The 25186-nt window shown below is 44.0% G+C and overlaps 3 protein-coding genes and 1 long non-coding RNA gene across 4 annotated transcripts; all 4 read left to right on the plus strand.

The window, feature by feature from the left end:
* The first annotated feature begins 8104 nt into the window (after positions 1-8104).
* Positions 8105-9520, plus strand: LOC117860233 (momilactone A synthase). Its single transcript, XM_034743492.2, has 3 exons — positions 8105-8298; positions 8382-8465; positions 8575-9520. The coding sequence occupies exons 1-3, from the start codon at positions 8267-8269 to the stop codon at positions 9365-9367; spliced, it is 909 nt and encodes a 302-aa protein (XP_034599383.1). The 5' UTR covers positions 8105-8266; the 3' UTR covers positions 9368-9520.
* A 2321-nt stretch (positions 9521-11841) lies between these two features.
* Positions 11842-13327, plus strand: LOC117861316 (momilactone A synthase). Its single transcript, XM_034744848.2, has 3 exons — positions 11842-12016; positions 12102-12182; positions 12331-13327. Exons 1-3 carry the CDS (start codon positions 11985-11987, stop codon positions 13142-13144), a joined length of 927 nt encoding a protein of 308 aa, XP_034600739.1. The 5' UTR covers positions 11842-11984; the 3' UTR covers positions 13145-13327.
* A 1746-nt stretch (positions 13328-15073) lies between these two features.
* On the plus strand, positions 15074-16526 carry LOC117861293 (momilactone A synthase). Its single transcript, XM_034744825.2, has 3 exons — positions 15074-15294; positions 15377-15460; positions 15584-16526. The coding sequence occupies exons 1-3, from the start codon at positions 15263-15265 to the stop codon at positions 16368-16370; spliced, it is 903 nt and encodes a 300-aa protein (XP_034600716.1). The 5' UTR covers positions 15074-15262; the 3' UTR covers positions 16371-16526.
* Positions 16527-17302: 776 nt separating this feature from the next.
* Positions 17303-19949, plus strand: LOC117861234 (uncharacterized). Its single transcript, XR_004641726.2, has 2 exons — positions 17303-17874; positions 19010-19949. It is a non-coding gene; the product is annotated as an uncharacterized lncRNA (long non-coding RNA).
* Positions 19950-25186: the final 5237 nt, after the last annotated feature.

The raw sequence follows: 25186 nt of genomic DNA on the forward strand, positions 1-25186 counted from the left end.
ATGAGGTGCTGGCCCTCCTCATCCTGTTAGAAGACCACTCAGCCCAGGGAGAAGACTCACCCCGCGAGTAGTATGCCCAGCCCAGAGTTGCCCAAGGAATGAAGTCGACATGGTCCGCAGTTTAGAGTCGTACCCCCTCCAGTTGTGTTGCTGTAACCGGTCGTGTAGTACGTGTTTTGGCCTTACCCCAGAAGTGTTGTAGCCCCCCCCAAAATAAATAAAATCGCTTGTGTTTGTTGCTTGTTAGTCTGTGTGTTTGTCGACAGGAGGTGGATTCTGTCTCTTCGAAAATACGAAATAACAACTTTAAAGATCACTAAAATCCAAATCCCACTCTCATAAAGTCTCACTCAATCCGCAGATGCCGCCCAAGCGTGCCACCAGGACTTCCCCAAGTCAGGGACATGCCACCCGCAGTGCAGAGAGGTAGCCAGAAAGGCAAGCACCGCCTCTGGTAGTACTCCTGGAGGAACAGGAAGTGAGCCAGCCAGAAGGAAGGGGAGAAAGCCAAGTGGGAACACAGCAGCCACCACCCCCACCAGTTATTGATCTGGTTCAAGTGATGAACAACCAGACCCTTCTGCTGGAAGCTCTGGCCAACGCTGTTACCCGTCAGAGGCCCCGCGGGCATAACATGAATGAGAAGCTGACGGACTTCCTCCGGACCAAGCCACCCACTTTTGGCGGGTCCGTCAACCCTCTGGACGCGGATGACTGGCTGCGCGTCATCCAGAGGAAGCTGGAGCCATTTGGTTGTGAGGGCAGGGACAAAGTTCTCTTGGCTGCCCACCAGCTCACTGGGACTGCCCTAGCATGGTGGGAGAACTACTGCTCTGCCGCCCAGGATGCCTCCACTATCACCTGGGATGAGTTCATGACGGAATTCCGTCGCTACCATATCCCCGCAGCCACCATGAAGCGCAAGGCGGACGAGTTCCATGAACTCCGCCAAGGCAACAGGTCCGTGGAAGAGTACACCTTCCAGTTCATGGAGTTGGCCCGTTATGCTCCAGAGGAGGTGGACAAGGATGAGAAGAAGCAGGACATGTTCAAGAAAGGCTTGAACACGGAACTGAGGACCCTGCTCACTCCCTAGATCTACCCCGACTTCAACACCTTGATGAACATAGCCATCTTGACTGAGAGGGCCAAGGCAGAAGAGCGGAGGGACAACAAGCGTCGGTTCCTGGAGAACAAGACGCACCAGCAGGACCGATTCCAGAGGCCAAGGAGCTTCGGACACCCCTTGCCCAGATCCCAAGCTCCCATGCATTATCGGACCCAGTCCCAAGCACCCGGTTCGCACTAGACCGCTGCCCCGTTCAGGAGCCAGAACCCTGCCAAGGCCCCACAGAGCGGCGCCAGCCAAGTCACTGGCAACGGTAGGGCATGCTTCAACTGCAGAGAGCCAGGGCATTTCATCGCCAACTGCCCCTATGCCAGCAAGCCAGCAGCATCAGCCTTCTCCAACTCAGTAGCCGGGCCCAAGGCCGCATTGTCAGGAGCCAACCGTGTGCTAGTCCGCAGCAACAACAACCCCAGCAACAACAACAGCCAGCAGATGAGGCTGCCCCAGCAATCATTCGGACAAGCCCGCGTCAACCACATCGACGCGCAGGAGGCTCGCGAAGCTCAGGGCGTGGTACTCGGTGAGTTTCTAGTCAGCTCAGTCTTGGCAACAGTACTTTTTGATTCTGGAGCATCACATTCCTTCATATCCTCAAGTTTTGTGGAAGAACACCATATACCTACAGTACTACTAAAGTTACCCCTATTAACCCGGACTCCTGGAGCCGACATTCAGTGTCGACTAGGTTGTTCTCGGGTAAGGATCAATTTAAGTGGGGTAGAATTTCTAGCGGATCTAGTAGTACTTAAGTCTAAGGGGATAGATGTGATTCTTGGAATGGACTGGTTGAGCCTGCATGACGGTCATATAGGGTGTGCTGATAAGGTAGTACACCTGACCAATCGGGATGGTGTGCAAGTGACCTGCCACACCCGAGGAAGTGGTCCAGACCCCATGGTGTTTAGCATGGAGACCAAGACCATAGAAGAAGTCCCGGTGGTGAGTGAATACCCGGACATCTTTCCCGAGGAACTACCTGGAATGCCCCCAGATAGGGACATAGAATTCGTAATTGACCTTGTCCCTGGAACCTCCCCTATAGCCAAGAGACCCTATAGGATGGCAGCCTCAGAGTTAGCCGAACTGAAGAAACAGTTGGGAAAATTGCAGCAGAGTGGCTTTATCAGGCCCAGCTCATCCCCGTGGGGAGCCCCCGTACTTTTTGTCAAGAAGAAAGACAGGAGTATGAGGATGTGCGTAGATTATCGCGCACTAAATGAAGTCACCATTAAGAACAAGTACCTTCTCCCCAGGATAGATGACCTATTCGACCAGCTGAAAGGAGCCAAGTATTTCTCCAAGATAGATCTGAGATCAGGGTACCATCAGCTCAAGATCAAGGAGAGCGACATCCCGAAGACGACCTTTGTCACCCGTTATGGTCAATTTGAGTTTACAGTGATGTCCTTTGGATTGACCAATGCACCTGCTTATTTTATGAACCTCATGAACAAGGTGTTTATGGACGAGTTAGATAAGTTTGTCGTAGTCTTTATTGATGACATACTTATTTACTCCAAGAGTGTTCAGGAGCATGAACAACACATACGGGTGGTGTTAGAAAAATTGAGAGCCCACCGACTCTATGCTAAATTCAGCAAGTGCGAATTTTGGCTTGAGAAAGTGGCATTCCTTGGTCATATCTTGACCGCGGAAGGAGTAGCAGTTGATCCTGAGAAGGTTGAGGCCGTCTCCAACTGGCAGCAACCCACCAATGTTAGTGAGATCAGGAGTTTTCTGGGTTTAGCTGGGTATTATCGGAGGTTTATCGAGGGATTCTCCAAGATAGCCCGGCCCATGACAGAGTTGCTCAGGAAGGATAAGAAGTTCACCTGGACCGAGTCATGTGAGCGGAGCTTCCAAGAGCTGAAGAAGAGATTGACGACAGCCCCAGTATTAACCTTATCAGATATCCAGCGGGACTTCGTCATCTACTGCGATGCATCCCGACAAGGATTAGGATGTGTCCTCATGCAGGATGGGAAGGTTGTGGCATATGCTTCCGACAACTTAAGCCCCATGAGCAGAACTACCCAACCCATGACTTAGAGTTTGCAGCCGTAGTGCATGCCCTCAAGATCTGGAGACATTATCTGATTCGGAATAAGTGTGAAATCTACACCGACAATAAGAGCCTAAAATACATTTTCACCCAGCCCGATCTGAATCTAAGGCAAAGGCGGTGGTTAGAACTGGTAAAGAACTACAACCTAGAAATCCATTACCACCCCGGCAAAGCTAATGTTGTAGCTGATGCCTTAAGCAGAAAAACCTATAGACAACCCGGACCCGAGAATGCCCGTCTACAAGAGGAAGTGGCCCGATTGAATGTGCATATCATTCCCCAGAATACTAGCCGCAAGCTAAGTGTCCAGCCCACCTTGGAGGATAAAATCCGAGAAGCCCAGGGTTCAGACCAAGACTTAGCAAAAATCCGCAAGCAGACCGGAGAAAATAAAGTCCCGGATTTCAGGGTAGATGACAAAGGAACCTTGTGGTACAAGGACAGAATTTGTGTTCCCAAGGACGGAGAATTCCGGCAGACCATCATGGATGAAGCCCATAACTCGGCATACTCCATTCACCCCGGATCCACCAAAATGTATATGGACTTAAAACAGAGATATTGGTGGAATGGAATGAAGGCAGACATAGCTCATTTTGTCGCCCGATGTGATACTTGCCAAAGGGTCAAGGCCGAGCACCAGAAGCCAGCCAGCTTGCTGCAACCATTGCCTATCCCGGTTTGGAAGTGGGATGAGATTGGCATGGATTTTGTGGTAGGCTTGCCCAGGACTCAGAAGGGAAATGACTCCATATGGGTAATAGTGGACCGACTCACCAAGGTCGCTCACTACCTACCCGTATGGAGCACATACGGTGGAGAAAGACTAGCTCGACTCTACGTCGACAATATAGTGAAGCTACACGGTGTGCCCAGCCAAATCGTCTCGGATAGAGGAACTCAGTTCACCTCTAGGTTTTGGAGGAGTTTGCATAAAGCCATGGGTACCAAATTGGATTTTAGTTCAGCTTATCACCCCCAGACCGATGGCCAAACAGAGAGGGTAAATCAAATTATGGAAGATATGTTGAGAGCGTGTGTCCTAACCTATGGCAAGGATTGGGAACAAAGTTTACCCTATGCAGAGTTCTCATACAACAATAGCTATCAAGCCAGCCTAGGCATGTCACCATTTGAGGCCCTTTATGATAGAAAGTGTCGGACCCCTTTGATGTGGTCAGAAGTGGGAGAATGCTCCCTAGTCGGACCAGCTTTCATCAAGACTAGTCTCATGTCGTGCTGTATACATATACTAGGTCCTCAAGAGTAGTAGTTTTGATTTCCTAGGTTCATGTATTTCAGTCGACCTTAACTCCAGCAACATTGCTATATATGATTTCTTTTAGTAATGTGACATAGATTTAAGAAAAAGAGAAGAAAGTGGATCTTCTTGGTGAAATCATATCCATCATTTGATTTACTAGTTCATCGTGCTCGCGCACGGGCTAATATTTTTAAAAGTTATTGTATTTAAAAATTATTTAGAAATTAAAATTCTGGATAATAATCAAAATTGTTTACCTACTACTCTCTCAATTTTTAAATACTTCAACATAATACTTATATAGATGCGTAAGTTGTGATTGATTTTTAATTAGTAATTAAGCTATACATTTTTTTCATTCACATTCACACTTTTTTTATTTTGTATTGCACCTCCATACATGGCGTTTAGCATGAAAATCAATATTTTTCATCACTTCCTCCTATACATGTATAAATGGTCTACATGGTGACATTCATCATGTGTATATACCTTAGCTTAGTATTTATTTATTAACAATGATATAAATAGGTAATTTAGAATCATATATTACTTTACTTTTGAATATTTGTATATGATGCACATGAAGGTAATTAAATTAAGATTTAGATATTTACTTTAGGTTATTTTTAATAACGACATACGTGGGTAACTTAGATACAAATTTAGAATGACATTTTAAGTTATGCTTTATAATGATATGCATGAATAAATTGGATGAAGATTATGGAATTACTTTAGATTTTTTTTATAATGACAGAGCTTCGTAATTTAGATATAGGTTTAGAGTTTATTTTAGAATATTTTCAAAATGATACTGGTGAGTAACTTTTTAGAAAATATAATAGACCAATGACTATGATTATTAGAGTTTACATGATTGATGTTTGGTGTTTCTGATTTTCATGAGAATTTTTAGAATTTATATTTTTTTTCTAGTGTGTCTTATGAGATTTAATGTGGAGTGTCCAATGGAAACAAATGAGGCCACATTGCTACAAAACTATTACCTTAAGCTACATCTCATTTGTTAAATATTTAAACACAATACTCATATAGATATATACTTATTATCTTCATCTAATTGTGATAGATTTTAGTTAGTAATTAGTCTATAATATTTTCATCCACATTTATAATCTTCAACTTTTAACTTTGCATTGCAGGTTGCATTTTAATTTATTTAATGGATCCAAGTTTGAGCTATAATTTTAACATAGAAATCAATATTCTCATCACTTCCTCTATATCTTTATAAATGGTGACGCACATCATGCGTTTATACCTTAATTATTATATCATATACCAATAGTGTAGGAAATAGACGATTTAGAACCGTATATTAGTGTATATTTTAACTAATGTGATTTGCATTCAAATGTATGGTTACCTCATGTTATTTTTAATAATGACATATATACGTGGTCAATATAGATGCAAATTTAAGGGGTTACTTTAAGTTATTTTTTGAGTATTAGTGGTCAGTAATTTAGTTACAAATTTAGTGGATTATTTTAAATATTATTTATAATGGCATAAGTGGGTAATTTTGATGAAGATCAGGATGTTACTCAAGTTTATTTTATATAATGGTAGATGTGGGTAATTTAGATACAGATTTAGAGGGTTAGGTGGGTAATTTTTTAGAAAACATAATAGATCCTATGATGATTTGAGTTCCAGATTGATGGCCAGATGTTTTGCTTCTTTGTGTGAATTTTTAGGATTTCTCTCTTTTTCTAGAGTGTCCACCTAAGATCCTAGGTGGCTTCACCTGGAGATCTCAGAAGGAGTCTCCAATTAGTAATAGTAAGATTATGATAGAGACAACTTATGTAATAATTAGTTGACTTAGGATGAACAATACCATAATATTACCCATTTTGGCGAGCTGTATCAAATTGTATTTCTGTGATTTGGAAACTTTGATGTATAGGAAGTAGACTCGGAGAAAAGGGGATTTTGGGATTTGAGGTTAGAGGGAGTATTTTTCCATAGTACAATCTTATTCTTTAGCAAAATCAAGACCATTTTCTAGCGGCAACCAGGACGTCCAGATTAGACAGGCGGTGGTAGGTCGTGCAGTAGTGTCGTGAAGTGACAATTTTCGCCGACGATGTACTATCCTGGTGAGATGAGATACAAATAACTTCATTGACAATTGGGAAATAAACAATAACTTGGGGTTACCTTGGAACCCCGATTGCGAATATCGTCACGAGTCACGACTCACAAGTAGAACACGGGACGCACCCTTTTGCCTCTTTTTAGCTTTGGTGGCAAGCACGACTGCTAGATGCAGAGGCCTTCTTTTATGGTGATAAATTGCCTACTTAACTCAGTGGTTAGAGTATTGCCATTAGGGTTTAGACGTCGTAGGTGTAGGAGTCCAAATGAAATCTATTGGGCCTTTATTGGACCCTTAGGGAATCGCCGGCCCGAACTATCAGCCTGCTAACATTTACTCTGGCACATTAAACTCGCGAACTACTTGTTTGCTCATTAGTGTATGGAGCCAAGCTAGTCCTGAGCCGAACGAACTAATGAGTCCCGAGTTTTTTTGTCCAACTCTACACGTGATGTGACCTTTTTTCGATAAGGGAAGATTTTATTAAGGGCTACGCTAAGGACTCCAGTTACCTCCTAGGAGGTAAGATCTCAATTGAATCTGAGCTACAAGATTTTTAAGGATAAATCAATTTAAAATATATAAAAAATAGTAAAATCTTGCATGCATGCACGTAGATCTACACATCATGGATGATTCTTCAGGTATATCATTTATCCATGGTCGACATGAACCATCTATTTTGTAGTGGTGTGTATATATATGTATCCTTTTTTATCAATGGAATCAATACGTGATCATCTATTTCTCTCATGATTTCAAGATTGACAAGAAATTAGCAGAACCTGTGCAGTTGAATGTCATGATATTGATCAATTTATCAATCACAGAATTATAAAGCGACATGAATTCCCTTCATACATCATGTTACGATTACATTCAATTTTTTTGTAAGTAGTCACACCTTCATGTTACGATTACATTCATTGTTTTATGTCAAAATAAAAAGAATGTGACAGGGAAATTTATTTTTTAATACGAACAGCTGGGGCCATAATCACGTACAGAGGGAAGAAATGTAGCAGCTTCACGTTCTTCTTTCTGTTGTCATTTTTACCGGTTGGTAAATCACGGGTGGGAAAAAACAACACAGCAGTTGTCATGTTCTCTCTTTGTTTTTTTTAAAACGTACAGATGGTCATTATCACGTCAGGGAAAAAACAGATCTAATCGCATGGCAGTTAGATCCAGTTCAGATATTTTTCTATTTTTCGATTTAAAAAATACATATAATAAAAATCAAACCTATTACTCCTTAGTAATAGTAATATGTCATTAGATCAACGGTCCACGATCAACTTTTTATTAATCAAGATGGAGACGTGACGGACCTGGCTATACGGCTGTTGGACCATCCATCACCAAGCAGATTATTCAACAGAGAAACTGTAGAGCACCTCACTCCTTGACCATTGACTTTATTAACGTCAAGAGGGTTTCCATCATTCTTCCAAGTTCCAAAGCACGTGAAATACTAACGACGACCGCTGAGAAGGGGATGCGAGTGTGACATCGCCCAAGGTGACTCGGAACGGGACACCAAAACCTGCACTCTAACTGACCTTCTTAAAAAGGCCCCCGCGAGGTACTGCAATCAACCAGCTGGATCGTCGAGACGAACCTCAGCTTTCTGCTTGGTAGGATTGTATCTGCGCATCAGCAAATAAGCGAGTGGGCATCATGTTCGTCAGAGCACTGCAATTGATTGCCAGGTAGCCGGGGTCAGAATTTGGTTACTTTTGATTGATGTTCGCTAGAACCTCTAAAATACTTGAATGGATTCCCTGTCTTGCAGGGAGAAGAAGAGCGGGATCGTTGCTCCAGGATCCTTGGGCTTCGTCAATGCCTTCTCCTCGGCTTCGGCCTCTCAGAGCCAGAGGTTCACTCTCGTGCACAACCTTCCTGTGCCAGTGCCAGTAGTGCTCTTTGATTTCTTAATCGTTCCTGGCTAACGGAGCAGCCCTCTTTACTGTGGGATTGGTTTGTAGGCTGGCCGGAAAGGTCGCCGTCATTACCGGGGGCGCGAGCGGCATCGGCAAGGCGACCGCCACCGAGTTCGTCAAGAACGGCGCCAAGGTCGTGATCGCCGACGTCCAGGACGACCTCGGCCACGCCGTTGCCGCGGAGCTCGGCCCGGACGCGGCGTGCTACACCCGCTGCGACGTCACCGACGAGGCGCAGGTCGCCGCGGCCGTGGACCTCGCGGTGGCCCGCCACGGGCAGCTCGACGTCATGTTCAACAACGCCGGCATCGGGGGCAACCCCGTGCCACCACCGCTCGGCGCCACGGACCTCGCCGACTTCGACCAGGTGATGGCGACCAACGCCCGGGGCGTGCTGGCCGGGATCAAGCACGCCGCGCGCGTCATGGTCCCGCGCCGCAGCGGCAGCATCATCTGCACCTCGAGCGTCGCGGGCGTGGTGGGCCTTGGCAGTATGGGCAACCTCGCGTACAGCACCTCGAAGGCGGCGGTCCTGGGCATGGTGCGCACCGTGGCGGCGGAGATGGCGCGCTCCGGGGTGCGCGTGAACGCCATCTCTCCCGGCGCTATCCCGACGCCGCTGGCGTTGAAAACCTTCGCCGTGTGGTTCCCCGGGAAGAGCGCCGAGGAGGTTCGGCGGATCATTGAGGAAGAAGTGAACCTGATGGACGGGGTGGTGCTGGAGGAGGAGGACATCGCGAGGGCGGCGCTGTACCTGGCGTCCGACGAGGCCAAGTACGTGAGCGGGCACAACCTCATCGTTGACGGCGGTTTTGCGGTGACCGGAAGCGCCAAATGAAAGTACCAGCTCCAGCACGCCGACGGAGTGATTTAGTGGGCTATTTTCAGAACATAAACTGTGTTTTTTACTTCCTGTGCACACGAGAACTGTCTAACGCTCATTCTGCGTTGGTGTGATCCACGAAAATAATAGAACGTTGCTTTCCTAACATCTTCCACGTGTCGGAATTTTTTAGCCTACCAACTTCTTTACATGAGCTCATCGTGTTAGACCTCCCTCCGTGCACTAGCTCAAAGATTATCCACCTCATATAAGAGCAACCGCAATGTTGTGAAAACACGATGCCCCATTTTTCTCTCTCCTGTTTGGAGCATCGCTTTTTCCACCGTGACTACCGATTTCTCTCTCCTGTTTGGAGCATCGCTTTTTCCACCGTGACTACCGATGCCCAGTTGCAAAAAGTCAGCAACTGGAAATGTATAGTCCTCGATGCGTATTCTCCTTGATCAATAAAATAACATTCTTCAGTCACATGGCCGTTGTCCGATTGCGGCCACATCAACGACAGATGGCGAAGCGGTGGCCGGTGGTTGAAATGAGAGGGAGTATTTTATTCGCGGGTAGGGTTCACATTGTTTCGGCGCACACTGCGATGAAAATAAGTTAAAGCATCGTAGTTGTGTGCAGTATGAAATGATGTTTCAAGCCTCGGCTACACTGCTATGCTCTAAGAGATAGTAAAAAGTTTACCTCTCCAATAATTTGTCTAGCACATTGTTCAAAGTATTTTAGGTCTAACAACATATCTCCCATCAATAAAGGGTCCAACCCACTTTCTCTCTATTAGCTAGCTCTTGAAAAAGAAATATTACACTCTCTCTCCTCATATTTTCTCTCTTCCATGCAAGCAAAGTGATAAGGTAGATTCCTATAAGCTAGCTGAATCCTATAAGCTAGCTGAATTGGTATTGTTGGAGGAGCCCTTCTGAACATGTGAAAAGGAACACAGAATAATGTTCAGCCATGTAACTGTGTACTAACTCATGGAAGGTCCAAAACTGCCTAAAACGGACAACGGGGGATGACAGCCTGAACACTATTGAAGCTCGGCCGCGCTCTCGGTTGCCAACTGCAGTGACGGGGCAACGGTTAGTGTAGCAGCGGCACTGCTCCCCATGCGCACAGTGTGCTCTATCTTTCTGCCGTCATTGCCCTCGTGCGCGTCGTGGTGATTTGGGCATTGCAGTTGGATGTGTCACCGCGCCAATACGTGCCTTGAAATCAACCAAATGTCCGAGATTGTTAGGTGGATTTGTACGCATTCAGCTCACCCAAAGTCCAAACCATGTGAAACAAGGACAGTGACGGCTGAGAACGTTGAGGAGTTTGGGGGTGAACTAATGAAAATCGTGTTTACTAATGTTGGGAGTAGAGTGGGGCAGATGCGAAAAATTGTTTGTCCATAGTATTTTTCTTAATAAGCTTTTTATATGAATATACATTATAATTGAACTATACTGTCCCGTACCGTACTGCTTACTAAATTCTCAACTGTCAGTAATTTTGATTTTTTTATAGGTGTTCCAATTACTAACTCTTCTTTCAAAGCGTTCCCCTACCACCAGACCCGTGGGATGGCAAAAAAAAAATCATGTGCATGGTTAGACTATTGAGCACTGAATTAATCAGTGTTACTCTCCCAACCATGAATAGGTGTCTGAACTGAGCAGCCCAGCTGGTAACGTCGTTATGGTGGAATCTATCCGTTCGAGATCTCGACTCGGTACTATTTCTCATATTTTTCTAGATTTATTTTAGAATTTAACCGTATGTTGTTCTTTCGGTGGTAGATGACATACCCGTCGACAGCGAGACTCCAGAGGAGATTTTGTCAATCTCAAGGATCTGCTGGCTCAGTCTCTCAGAGGAGCTCATAGGGGTAGAATTTTGTGCATGTATTCATAAAGTTGAGCATGCGCGTGTTTATATGAACTCTATGTTAGTATTGTGTTTTGCCAAAAAAAAAAAGTGTTTACCTTTCCAACTATGAAGTACTTTCTCAGAAAACTCCTTTACCCGTTTCCAATCAGTATTCGACATATTCCTTTAGCTTTGGTGGCGAGCACAATTATTGCTAGATACAGAGGCCACTAAGGTTTGGACGTTAGGTCTTTCACTTGAGGCGTAGCAAGCACAAAAAGGTCCTATTAGGCCTTGGCTGGGTCCTTAGTGAACGAACTAACGAGTTACGAGCTTTATCCAATCCTAAATATGACTAGACTACGGCCTGGGCCGTCCATCACCAAGTATTATTATTCAACAGAGAAACTGAGAGCATCTGGAAGGGTGACCGTACGTCGTCTCACACCGTGGTGCCGCAAACATCTCAGTCGTTGACCATTGACACTGAGGGTTTCCATCGTTCTTTCAAAGCACGTGAAAATACTAGCAAGTAGTAACAACGACCGCTGAGAAGGGGAATGCTGACTGCTGTGCTGAGTGACATGGCACACGACTCAGAACGGGACACCAAAAACCCAGCACCCTAACTAACCTTCATAAGAAGGCTCGCCACGCGGAGCTGCAATTAAACCAGCCGAAGCGTCAAGACGAAGATCATCTTGCTGCCTGTTTGTAGGATTGTACATTCTCAACGAATAAGCGAGTGGGCACCATGTTCGTCAGAGCCTTGCAATTGATTGTCAGGTAGCTGGGGTTACAGTTTGGTTAATTTTGATTGATATTTACGAGAAGCTCTAAAACATTTGAATGGATTTCGTGTGTCTTGCAGTAAGAAGAGCGGGGTCATTGCGCCAGGATCCTTGGGCTTCGTCAATGCCTTCTCCTCTGCTTCGGCCTCTCAGAGTCAGAGGTTCACTCTCGTGGCACAACCTTCATCTAGCTGCTAGTGCTCTCTGGCACCTCGTTGATGGAATTGAATTGGCCTGTGCGGAGCTTCAATTTCTTATTCGTTCACGACTGACAGAGGAGCCTTTTTGTTGTGCGGGGTTGGTTTGTAGGCTGGCCGGAAAGGTCGCCGTCATCACCGGGGGCGCGAGCGGCATCGGCAAAGCGACCGCCGCCGAGTTCGTCAGGAACGGCGCCAAGGTCGTCATCGCCGACGTCCAGGACGACCTCGGCCACGCCGTCGCCGCGGAGCTCGGCCCGGCCGCGGCGTGCTACACCCGCTGCGACGTCTCCGACGAGGCGCAGGTCGCCGCGGCCGTGGACCTCGCGGTGGCCCGCCACGGGCAGCTCGACGTCATGTTCAACAACGCCGGCATCGGGGGCAACCCCGTGCGGCCGCCGCTCGGTGCCGCGGACCTCGCCGACTTCGACCGGGTGATGGCGACGAATGCTCGGGGCGTTATGGCCGGGCTCAAGCACGCCGCGCGCGTCATGGTCCCGCGCCGCCGCGGCTGCATCATCTGCACCTCGAGCGTCGCCGGCGTGGTGGGCACCGCGATGAACCCCGCGTACAGCGCCTCGAAGGCGGCGATCCTGGGCCTGGTGCGCGCCGTGGCGGCGGAGATGGCGCGCTCCGGGGTGCGCGTTAACGCCATCTCTCCTGCTGGCGTCCCAACGCCTGCGGCAATGGAAATCTTCTCCTTGTGGTTCCCCGGGAAGAGCGTCGAGGAGATAAGGCGGATCATTGAGGTAGACATGAACGTGATGGATGGGACGGTGCTAGAGGCGGAGGATATCGCGAGGGCGGCTATGTACCTGGCGTCCGACGAGGCCAAGTACGTGAGCGGGCACAACCTCGTCGTCGACGGCGGTTTGACGGTGAGCAGAAGCGTCGGAAATGTGAGCGCCAGCACGGCGAGGGAGTGAGGGGAGAACGGGGCAGATTCTTTTTTTTTAGACTAAGAGCGGGCAGATTTCGTGACCTATTCACGGAATAAACTGTGTTCTTGACTTCTTATGCACAAGAGAACAGTTCAGCACTCATTCAGTGTTTAACAACGGTGCGATCAACGGAAATAAATACTATGTTTTCTTTTCCTAATAGGCCAATACCCATGCGTCACTACGGGCTCAAAAATCCATTTCAAACTAAATGCCTCATATATGTTCTTTGTGGTTTTGTGATTGAGAATTGAGGTCACATATACAAACTATAATGTGATTTATACGTCTTGATGCAAGATCAGGATCCTCTACCAACTTACACATGCAATAGCAAGGCAAGCCAAAGGCCTTTTCTGAAACTCTGCATCTGCATATGGCATCATGAAAGAAAGAAAATGGAAAAAAAAAAAATGCAGCTTTCATGGGGCAATTGAAATAAGTTGGGTTAAAGCCAGAAGGCCAGCAAAACTGTATAAGTTCTCAACATAAATAAATTCATTAGATCTAGGATAGAAGGTCATAATGCAAACATGATCTATGTAAAAAAAGCTAATGGGCAAATGAATCCTATAGTAAGTAAAATTCTTTTGCACCACATATTTTTGAGAAAAAAATGCAGAAGAATGAGAACACAAAATTTCTAGATCCAAACAAACGTGTAGAGATTCTTCAGATATGTCATCACCACTGGGCATATTTCCTCGTGATGTAAGAGAAGAACAAGGAAAAACTAAAAATAAGGAAAACGAAGAAAAAGGAGAAAACAGCACATTGCATATTCATATTTCCTCGTGGACGTTAGCTCAGGCATCCGCGGCAGAATGCCATCCTGTTGGATGTGTCACCGCGCAAACACATGCCTTGATGAGTCAAAATAGTCCAATCTCGATGGTTGCTGGGTGGACTTTCAGTTTGTTCAAAGTTCAAACCATGTGAAACCTGAACAGCGACTGCGGAGAACATTGTGGACTTTAGGATAACAAAAATCATGTTTACTACAGAGACTCGCAGTTCAGAGGTAGATGCCAAGAATTTTTATTGCCAGCATTCTTTTAGTAAGCTTTTGTATACGAAAACGAGATAACCAAGATACACTAGTCTCATGCCGTATTGCATATCAGGTACTCAATAGTCAGTAGTTTTGATTATTTCAGTCGACCTTAGAGAGTTTCAACACTGACTCCAGCGAAGTGCTGCTCTGGTGTCATATGCATTAATTAAATGATTGCTATGTATGATTTTTTTTTAGTAGCATGGCATAGGGTTGAGGAAAAAAAGAGAAGAAATGGGATCTTCATGTTGAAAATTGTGTTCATGATTTGGTTTATTGCCATAGACACAACTCATGTAATAATTAGTTGACTTACGGTTAACAATACCATTATACTATCCTTCTGGCGAGTTGTATCAATTTTATTTCTATGACACAACAACTTTGATGTGGCATGATACAATATATAGAAAGTAGGCTTAGCGAAAAAGGGATTTGGGGGTTTGAGGTTAGAGGGAGGCCTAGGACGGTTAGATCAAACCGGCGATGTAGGCCGTGCAGTAGTGTCGTGAGGTGACAAGTATCGCGACCATCTTACACGGGCTTATAGATTTATACAACTTTGGATCCCTGATTAGGAGTATAATTCCTACGTCCTATATGGTATTTCTTTTATATAAGCATCAAGTACAATTGGGTGCCTAAACCTATTTAAAATGAATACGGAATCCGGATTAGGCCTAAACTACGATCATAGGTTAACAAAAGCTGAATTTGCTGAGGGTATCGCCCTCACAATGGATAGCATGGATCTTAAATACTGGAAGTTTATAAGAAAAGAAAAACCATGTGGAAGTTATCTAGGTTTGACTCTGAGGTTAGGAGGGCTTTCCATCATTATTCCAATGCACGTGAAACACTAACAAACGACCGCTGAGAAGGAGCATGCTGACTGCTGAGTGACATGGCACAACAACTCGGAACGGGACGCCAAAACCCCAGCACCAAAACTAACCTTCTTAAGAAGGCTCGCCACCATCTAGAGGCGAAGATCAGCTTGCTGCCTGTTTGTAGGATTGTATCTTCTCAACAATAAGCTAGTGGGCACCATGTTCGTCAGAGCCTTGCGATCGATTTTCAGGTAGCCGGTGTCAGAGTTTGATTAATTTTGATTGATGTTTACGAGAAGCTCTAAAACATTGAATGGATTCCGTGTCTTGCAGGGAGAAGAAGAACGGGGTCATTGCGCCAGGATCCTTGGGCTTCGTCAATGCCTTCTCCTCGGCTTCGGCCTCTCAGAGTCAGAGGTTCACTCTCGCGCACAACCTTCATTGAATCGCTCTAGTCATCTGTGGCACATCTTTGATGGTGTCCTGTGCTCTTTAATTTCTTAATCATTCATGACTAACGGAGGATTATTTTGTTTTTAGGCTGGCTGGAAAGGTCGCCGTCATCACCGGGGGCGCGAGCGGCATCGGCAAGGCGACCGCCGTCGAATTTGTCAGGAACGGCGCCAAGGTCATCATCGCCGACGTCCAAGACGACCTCGGCCATGCCGTCGCCACGGAGCTCGGCCCAGGAGCGGCGTGCTACACCCGCTGCGACGTCTCCGACGAGGCGCAGGTCGCCGCGGCCGTGGACCTCGCGGTTGCCCGCCACGGTCAGCTCGACGTCATGTTCAACAACGCCGGCATCGGAGGGAACCCTGTGCGGCCACCGCTCGGCGCCGTGGACATCGCGGACTTCGACCGGGTGATGGCGACCAACGCCCGGGGCGTTCTGGCCGGCCTTAAGCACGCCGCCCGCGTCATGGTCCCGCGCCGCCGCGGCAGCATCATCTGCACGGCGAGCACCGCCGGCGTGGTGGGCACCGTCGTCAACCCCTCGTACAGTGCCTCGAAGGCGGCGGTCCTGGGCCTGGTGCGCGCCATGGCGGCGGAGATGGCGCGCTTCGGGGTTCGCGTCAACGCCATCTCCCCCGGCGCCGTCGCGACGCCGCTGGCGATGGAAACCTTCGGCTCGTGGTTCCCCGGGAAGAGCGCCGAGGAGATCCGGCGGATCATTGAGGTAGACGTGAGCTCGATGGACGGGACGGTGCTGGAGCCGGAGGACATCGCGAGGGCGGCGCTGTACCTGGCTTCCGACGAGGCCAAGTACGTCAGCGGGCACAACCTCATCGTCGACGGCGGTTACGCGGTGAGCAGAACCGCCAAATAGAAGTACCTGCTCCAGCACACCGACGGAGTGATGGATTTCGTGGGCTATTTTTCCGAATATCAGCTGTGTTTTACTTCTTGTGCACGTGAGAACCGTCCAGCGCTCATTATGCGTTGGTGTGATCCATGAAAATAATGGGATGTTGGTTTCTTAACACCTTCCACGATTCCACCGAGTAGATTATATCCAAATTTTTGAGGTTATCAACATCTTTTACATGATGAATTCATGCTGCGGTAGGAATTTATGCCTTAGCAGTCAAATCCCTGCCGTCCTGGTCCTGATATAGCACCTGAGATCGATTGCTTAATGATCATCGGTGCCATCCTGTTGCAACTCTCCCACTTATTAACCTGAGTGGTGTCAGCATTAGCACCAGTGGGAGTGGGAGACTTGTCCTAATGCAAAGCCATATCATACTCAGTGAACCCAAGTGTGGGGAAGTTGGTGCCATTTAGTGGTTCGATGGAGCGCAGGTAGGTGGTCACATTGCTCACTGAAAATTATAGAAAAATCATATTTCAGTAAATACACAATAAAGATGCACATAAAAGCATAAAAATAACCTTACGGTGGTCCAATTAAAATCATGCAATAAATTTCAATGTGTATCACCGATGGGTAGAAAACAAACGAAATTTATCATTAAACTCATAATTAAAACAACGATGGTCAAAATTAATTATGAGTGTACTCTAACTAAGCTTCTCGATGGTTCCACTTAATTAGAGAGCATTTTAATTGCATACTGGTGGAAAACATAATTTTTAGTGTAATTACGCAAGAAACAGTAATTAAACTAATTAAATAACTCATGGAAACAATAATTAATAGAAATAGTGAATAATAAATATAAAACTTAAAAATGGACTCGAAACCTCAAAAGAAGCCCAAAGACTAAAACAGCCTGCAGCGGCCAAACGTCCACGCGCAGTAACTCCTCGCGCGGCCCGAGACAGCCCAGCTAACAGCCTAGCCTGCATCTCAACCGCTGAATCGATCGGACGGTCGGGAGGGTTTTTCACCCGCATAAACGCTGGCCAGCCGGCAAGCAAATTCTAATCCCCTTTCTCACTCTCAGTCCCTTTTCCTTTCTCTCCCGACCCCGAGCAGCGCCGGCGGCGGCCACCCCTTCATCGCCCTCGGCCGGTTTTGCCTCGGGCCCTTTCGTCGACGACCGCGCGCGACCAAGTCGCGTGCGGTGCCGTCGAGAAGCTCCGAGAGCAGTGTGCAGCGGCGGGGCGCACGCATCTGGGCGTGGCAACTGACGGCGGTAACAGCCCGACGACAGCGGCGGTGGGTCAAGGTGATGACGCGCCCACCGGAGTGGCCAAGGATCCGGCAGCGCACGAGCTCAAGCGGCACGGCTGCTCGGGATGGTGGCCCGGAGGCTCGCTGGTCTGGCTAACTTAGGCTGTGCGCACCCTTGCTGATGCAGCAGTTAGTCGGGGAGATGCTCATGGTTTGCGCGTAGCAGCCTCATGCCACGTGCGGCCATCCCCAGGTTAGTCCCCAAAACTAGGGTTAGGGTTATTCGGATTTAGGGATTTCTTTTGAATTTAGGGTTTCGTTTCTTACGAATGCGCCTTCTACTTGTTAATGCATTTTCAATTTCACGAAGAGTCTTAACAACGAGAATTTTGGGCGTAACAGTGAATTTTTGGGGATAAATGTGGGGAAACAGTAAACCCTAGGGCCTAATTGCTTAATTAGACATGAAATTGACCCTAATTCGGTATTGATAAGCACACTTAGGCACTAATTAACCACAACTAGGATCTAAACCTCATTAATTAAGATCTAATCTGGCTCTGTGAGTACTTAAACAGATCAAGATATGACTTAAACTTTACTTAAGCCGAACTAATTTGACTAGATTCACATGAAATTCGCACTAGAAACTCACTGCACAGATCTAATTGCATATTAACAAGCACGAATTAATCTAGCTGCACACTAAACATGAACGAGAACCTTAATTTCTCATAAACAACTAAACTGCACACATCTAAAACTCTTAGGTGCACATCAAACCGATCTAAAACGGCAAGATCAGGGCTCAAACATAGCTTAGGCAGAGGTGATCGACCATGATTAGGTTAAGATGGCTCTTGGTACCGATTGTTAGAGCCTTTAGTTTACGAGCGCAATTTATTTTTTAATACTTTGTGCTACATTGGCATGATTCCATTATATTTAAGTTTAAATTTAATTTTAGAATGAGTGTTTCCATTATGTTTCAAGATTAAATATTGCATTAGTTTGCATTATTTAATTTATTGTTTACATTTATTTAATTTCCATGAATTGTTTTGTTATGTTAATTACTGTTTAAGTTGCGCAATTACACTGAAAATTATGTTTTTCCACCAAGTACAATTAAGACGCTCTCTATTTGAATGGAACCAATGAGAAGTTCATTTAGAGTACACTTGTGATTAATCTAACCAACGTTGTTTTAATTATGAGTTAATGATAAGTTTCGTTTGTTTTCTACCCACCGGTGATACAAATTGAAACTTATTGCATGATTTTAATCAGACCACCGTAAGGTTAAATTTGTGCTTTTATGTGCATCTTATTGTGCTATTATTGAAACATTATGTTGTTACTATAATTTTAAGTTGAGGATATTGCAGTTCCAATAAGAGGCATCGTTCCTCTCAATGGCAGTAGTTTTCATGCCTGGAAGAAAGATGTGCAAGAGGTCCTCATGATTCTTGACCTTGATTATGCATTACGTGAGGATAAGCCAGTTGCTCCCATTATGTCTGACAGTTTGGAATATGCTCATAAGTTTGAGAATTACACTGTTGACTTTGAGAAATGGGAGAAATCCAACAGAATTGCCAAAAGGATTATTAAGGAATCGATTTTAATTGGCATAAGGGGAGGCATTCCTGATAAGAAAGATGAAAGGGAGTTGGATGCTAAGGAACTACTAAAGTCAGTAGAAGAACATTATAAGGTTTCCTTTGAGATGTATTCCAATGTCCTGATTACTAAGATGTCCTCACGTTATGATGGTCAAGGTGGAGTCATGAGACATATTATGAGCATGTGTGGCATAACAAATGAGTTAAGATCACTGAGAGTTGATATCTCTGATAAATTCCTTGTGGAAAGTATTATGTCATCTTTGCCAGCTCGTTATGCTCCCATCAAGACTATCTCTGACACTAATAGGGAGACGTGGAGCATTTCTGATCTTGTTAGCTTCATAAATAATGAAGAAGAAGATCCTCTAAAAGTGACTGCAAAATTAAGTTAATTATGTTGTTCCATTATGGCTAAGTCTCTTAGCAAATTATTATCCCTTAATGGTGGACTATGGTGCAATGTGCACGTCACTTGTAGATTATGCATAAGGAACCATAAGAAGAAGGGGAGCAAAGAAATATCCATGAATAAAGTTGAAGTCCAAGCGTCATGAAATTATAGAATTAGTTAGTAGCTCCAACATTTTACTTGATTTTGTAAATAGTTTGAAAGGAACCTTAGTTTGTTTCATTATTTGAATATTAATATTGTCACATTATGTTTTGTGGTGATAATAAAAGCATCATCAAGTTTATCCAAGTTATCATTTATTTTGCCTTGTGGTAAAGTTTATGTTCTCTTCTTATTTGATATAATTATGTGATGTGTGTGTATAAGAAAATGATGAGACCTTGTCAAATTTGTGGCTCACTGACATTTGACCATAATTTGAAGGGGAGAATGGAATGTCTCATCAGTAAAGAGATGCTCCAACTATTAAGTACAACCCACAAATTTATTAAGGGAAATATGCTAATATAATAAAGGAGCTATAAGTTTCTCACACTATGCTCTTATTTGCCCATAAAGAATGAATTCAAAAAGTTGAAATAGAAACTCGGCATGAATCAAGGGTGAATATTTTGCGAGACATGCTCACTAAAATACCATTATGATAGGAGTAATACTCCATAATTACCTATTGTCTCAAATAAGTTAGTGTGACATTTATTCATTAAATCTGGCTATCGCCGATTAATGAGTACATTTTCACAGGTTTTGTTGTTCTTGTTCATTTCTAGCCATTACTGGGTGGACTAGTTCAATAGAACCATAGACTTTTGAAGTATGGTCTGTATTCATACTTCTAGCCATCGCTGTTTGTGAATATCTGATCATAGCTTTGCTACTCTAGTTCATTCTCTGGCTATCGCTATGGTGGGCTAGTTTTGGCAAAGGAAGATCATCAATGGTATTTAAATAAGACATGTCTAAAATTATGAGCTATTGTAGGATACCCAAATAAGTTTGAGGGACTACCATCTCCACTGTTCTAATTGCTTCACTAAGTTTATTGAAACGTGATAGGCTGTGTTCTTATAGGATGCCGAGATTAGTGGGAGCTCATAAGGAGGAATAATTTTAGATGCCTCAAATCTGTCACAAAAGGATAAGAGCTTTATCTTGCTATGATTTCTACTATTTCTATTATCTATGAGATTGTAAGTAGAAGATCTCTATGATTTTAAAGAGGTAGGTGAGTATTAATAAAATCTAGTTGGAATACCTATTGGGATGGGTCTATATAATTAAAAGTGTTTCCAGTGGGAGTGACGAAAGGGTTAAAGATTTAGGCTCATAACCAAGGCTAAGGGGCCAATATTGTGAGACTTTTTTCCTATCTCAGTCAATATTTTAAACTTGTCATAATGTTGTAACTCATTTAGTTTTAGAGCTTCGTGAGACAAATTATTACATTGTTCTCTAATTGTAACTTGTGTTAGACATTTTCCTAGTGTAAAGTTTTTGGTTATAAAATACAAGTGACAAGTGAGAGCAGAATTAAAGGAACCATGAGTTCAAATAATTTGATTGAGAAATTCGATATTAAGGTGGATTAATTTGTATAAGGTAGCAAAAAGGTATGCTACATAAAGATAGATTTTCTATTATCTCATCCAACATAAAGTCTTGGTGAAGCCTATTATATTTTGGGCATTAAGTATCACTAAGATAGGTCAAGCCTATGCATCGACATGAATGCTCTCATGTATTGTCAAACAATTAAGGGCAAATAAGTTTCTTCATGTTTCCACTAATTTTGTTGAACATTATGTGTGTTCAACTTAGTGTGCTATAAATTGTATTTTTATTTAGGATACTTGGTATTTGTTTAAACCAGGCACCCGAAGGACCACTAGAATAAGTTATTAAGAAGATTTTGCATTATTAGCGGAACACCAAGTTTTACATGCTTACATTAAAGAAGTCTTTAAGTTTAGTTAAGTTTGGACATTAAGTTGTGAGTTGTGTTAACATTAAGAAAACCATGATTAAGTACATATTAACACTCTTACAAAAGGAGTTATGTCATTGAGATACTCCAAATATACTATATTATCAATAAATGCAGAATATTGTGGTATGTCATTGAACAAGTCTTATAAATTAAAAGGCTAAATTCCTAAGCTAATGTTGTCATAAAGAAAATTTATTACTGACTACTCTCTTCGAGTAACTACGAGATGAGTGATCTAGCTAATCACATTTATGTAAAGGCATTTGTGAAAGATATAAGCCCAGGACCGAATAAGTTATTATGAACGCATAATTAGTGAGCACTGAGATATTATGCGTTATGATGTGATATTTCTTATTGAAGACCTTAATCAAATTAAGGCTGGCCAGCATCTTGTTGATGTAAGTCTGAAATAAGGAATAAACAATGTCTAAATGCTGATTCCTGGATTGATTTGCAACATGTGGTTCATGGAAACAAATCATAAAGAAATCATTAATTTTTCTAAGTGTTGATAAGTCTAAGCGTTTGTTGGTATATTTAACGATCACGAATAAATCCGCAAGCGCACGGATATACCATTGTAGCATTTCACCCAAGAGTATTCCCAAGGATATCATATTTTCCAAAGGAAGACGAGTAGTTCAAAAGAGTACTATGTTCATGAGTGTATCTTAATTGAATAGAACAAAGATCAAACAGGGGTAAGGATAATAGCATGGTAGTGTGACACACAAGAGAACCAAACTCAAGATAAGATAGGCTAAGGCTAGGGAGAAAGACAAAGAGATAGCTCTAGGTTCATATGTACTTCCTATATATTGCACAACTCATACTAGTATACATACACAACATACACACATCTAGAACTAGGCCTATGCACCCAGGCACGCACGGGGACTTAGTACCCTACCAGTCTGGCGGCATAGTTACTGCTAATTTACGAACTCCTACAGCGTACCTGAATGTGGGGGATTACGAAGGACGGACAGGGCTGTCACCACCTACCGTCTACCCTTAGCAACCCGTGGGGCAAACTCATATCCAATGGAGCCAACAATCTAAGCACCATGCTTGCATTGATGAATAATACCCTAACACTCCTAGGGCTCCCACCTTCCGATTAAAAAAAGGCCGAGCATAGGGTTAGAGCAATCCATAAAGATCATTGGACCGGTGCCGTGGCATAGATCAACTAGCCTAAACATGCATTGCATATGTAATGCATATAAACCATGGCAAGGGAATATGACTATCACAAGAGCATATAAGCCTAGCATACTAGCATGACAAAGGTATATGACTAACAAGGAAGCATATGAGCCAAGTACAACACTATATAAAGAAGATAATTCTATTGAATAGCATAAAGTCTTACAAGGAAATAAAGATACACGCACCATACCTTCAGCTCTAAGAGGATTTGAAACTTGAGTAGAGCTACTCTAGCCTAACTACACTAGCTTAGAGACTAAGTGAGGGAGAGAGTGATTCTTCTTGGTGTGTCTTGGAATGGAGCCGCTCCCCTTCTATTTATAGGCCCATAGAGGCGATTTACAGGAGGAATATGCTAGGGAATCTTCCCTAACCGTCTTTATATGTCGGTTGGAGGCAACACGTGGTGGATGGAGACGAGGGGTGTCACCAAGGGTTTGGCCGACCCCCAGGCACCTCCCCTCGCACTGCCTTTCGTTCGGGACACTGCTAGGTGGGTCCCCAAGTGGGTACAGGGTGTTTTGTAGTAAGTTTAGGTGGTTTTCGTCCCTGTTGTGGGCTCATGGATCTATGTGCTACTCCTGTGGCCATCTCTCGTTGGTTGGAGTTGTGTTTCTTTGCCATGGGAGTGTGTTTTATCCTTCCTTTTGTCTTATTTCACCTGCACTCAAATAATCTCCAAGGACATGTGAAACTACATTATTCAAAACCAAATATGCATGTAAGAAATGCTAGTTCTCCCTTATTCTTGAGAATATTGATGGTCATATTTGGTACTTAACGACCGTCAACAACTCCCCCAAGCTAGCCCTTTGCTCGTCCCAAGCAAATGCTAAGACTTAGGTTGGTTGATCAGGAGTTACTACTATGTTGTATTTCTAACTTATGCCATGCCTACAATAAAATATTATACCATGATTTGAGTAAGTTGGCATTGATATTACCTCTTACCTTACTCTTGTGGGGCATGTAGCTTCACCTTGCCTTGGGCGGTTGAGAGATAGAACGGTTTTATAGAGCACCACTCACTCATCCCATGATCAACTATCAATTCAGAGGTTTTGTAAAGTTTTTCAAAAAAATCAAAGTTCCTCGAATGATACTCTCGGATCGCTCAATGTGTATGATTCCTCACCAAGGCTTGGTTTTGCCTTTCTTTCACAACCTAGTCCTAATAGGCTTATATGTGGAGCTGTAGGTGGGGAAGATGAAGGCATACATGTTTCTCATGTATTGCTAAGTCAAAGACCGGATCCTTGGGAGAAGAAAGTCATACAATCTGATCAAGATGTGCATATGTGTGGATGGTTGATATAGTGGATGGTGTATGGACTCCTTTTTTTTGTATGATCCATCCCTCTCCTTTTCTTTTTTTTTCTTTTGGGACCCGCAATCTTTTTTTTTCTCTTTTTCTTTTTTTGCATCATGCTTTCATGAGCATGTACTTTATTTCTTTTTGCATAGCCCATGTCTCTTTTTGCAAGGATAACTTTGGAGAGAGAGAGGTCATAAAATAACATGGAGCTTTATTTTGTGGATGGATGGATGGCATGTTTGCTAACTTCCAGTGTAGAAGTTTAGCATATGGTGGTGACATGTACATGATATTGATCATGGGAGTATGAAAAGCATCTCACAAAGGGTCACAACAATTTGACAAAAATCAATGAGATAACAGGCAGCATATGTGGAGGGTATTCAATATGAACAACATATGTCCTTGGTAGGAATTTTGTCATCATTGAGGAACTTATCATTTTCAAAAATAAAACTCCAGGTATTAAGCATCACTTAGAACAAGATCATAGAAGTTCTATTCTACCATATCATATCAGACAACAGCCTAGACTTGGATCATGCTTTTTGCTACCCATAAGTTTCAAGCTAAGGTTTAATCATGCAAGCCAACAAACTCAAAAACATGGGTAGGATACTAAGTTGTAGTTAGACATATGAGCAACTATTCATCATTTCAACCATGGGGTAGAAGCTCGTACCCACGATCAGGCCACAGATTATCAAATTGAGTCTTTACTCTTGATTTGGTGGTCAGATTCTTCACTGCTACTTCTGCATCAACGTCTACACCAACTTCAGAGGCAAATTCATGGATGCTCAAGGCTCTAGTTAGTCTAACCTAAGTATTCCACATTAATTATGATTAGTGATCATGATTAGGCTAAACTAAGATCCTTTTTAAGTTAATGCTAGAAAGTTAAATCCATCAGATTGCGGCCGACGAAGGCGGCAGCGGCATAGGATGGTGTCGTACTGCCGTGCGAATGAGATGTGGCAAGCGGCTCTAGGTCCTGTTTGGATACGC

Source organism: Setaria viridis, chromosome 6 (assembly GCF_005286985.2).
Source record: "Setaria viridis chromosome 6, Setaria_viridis_v4.0, whole genome shotgun sequence".
In the NCBI taxonomy this organism is placed as follows: Eukaryota; Viridiplantae; Streptophyta; class Magnoliopsida; order Poales; family Poaceae; genus Setaria; species Setaria viridis.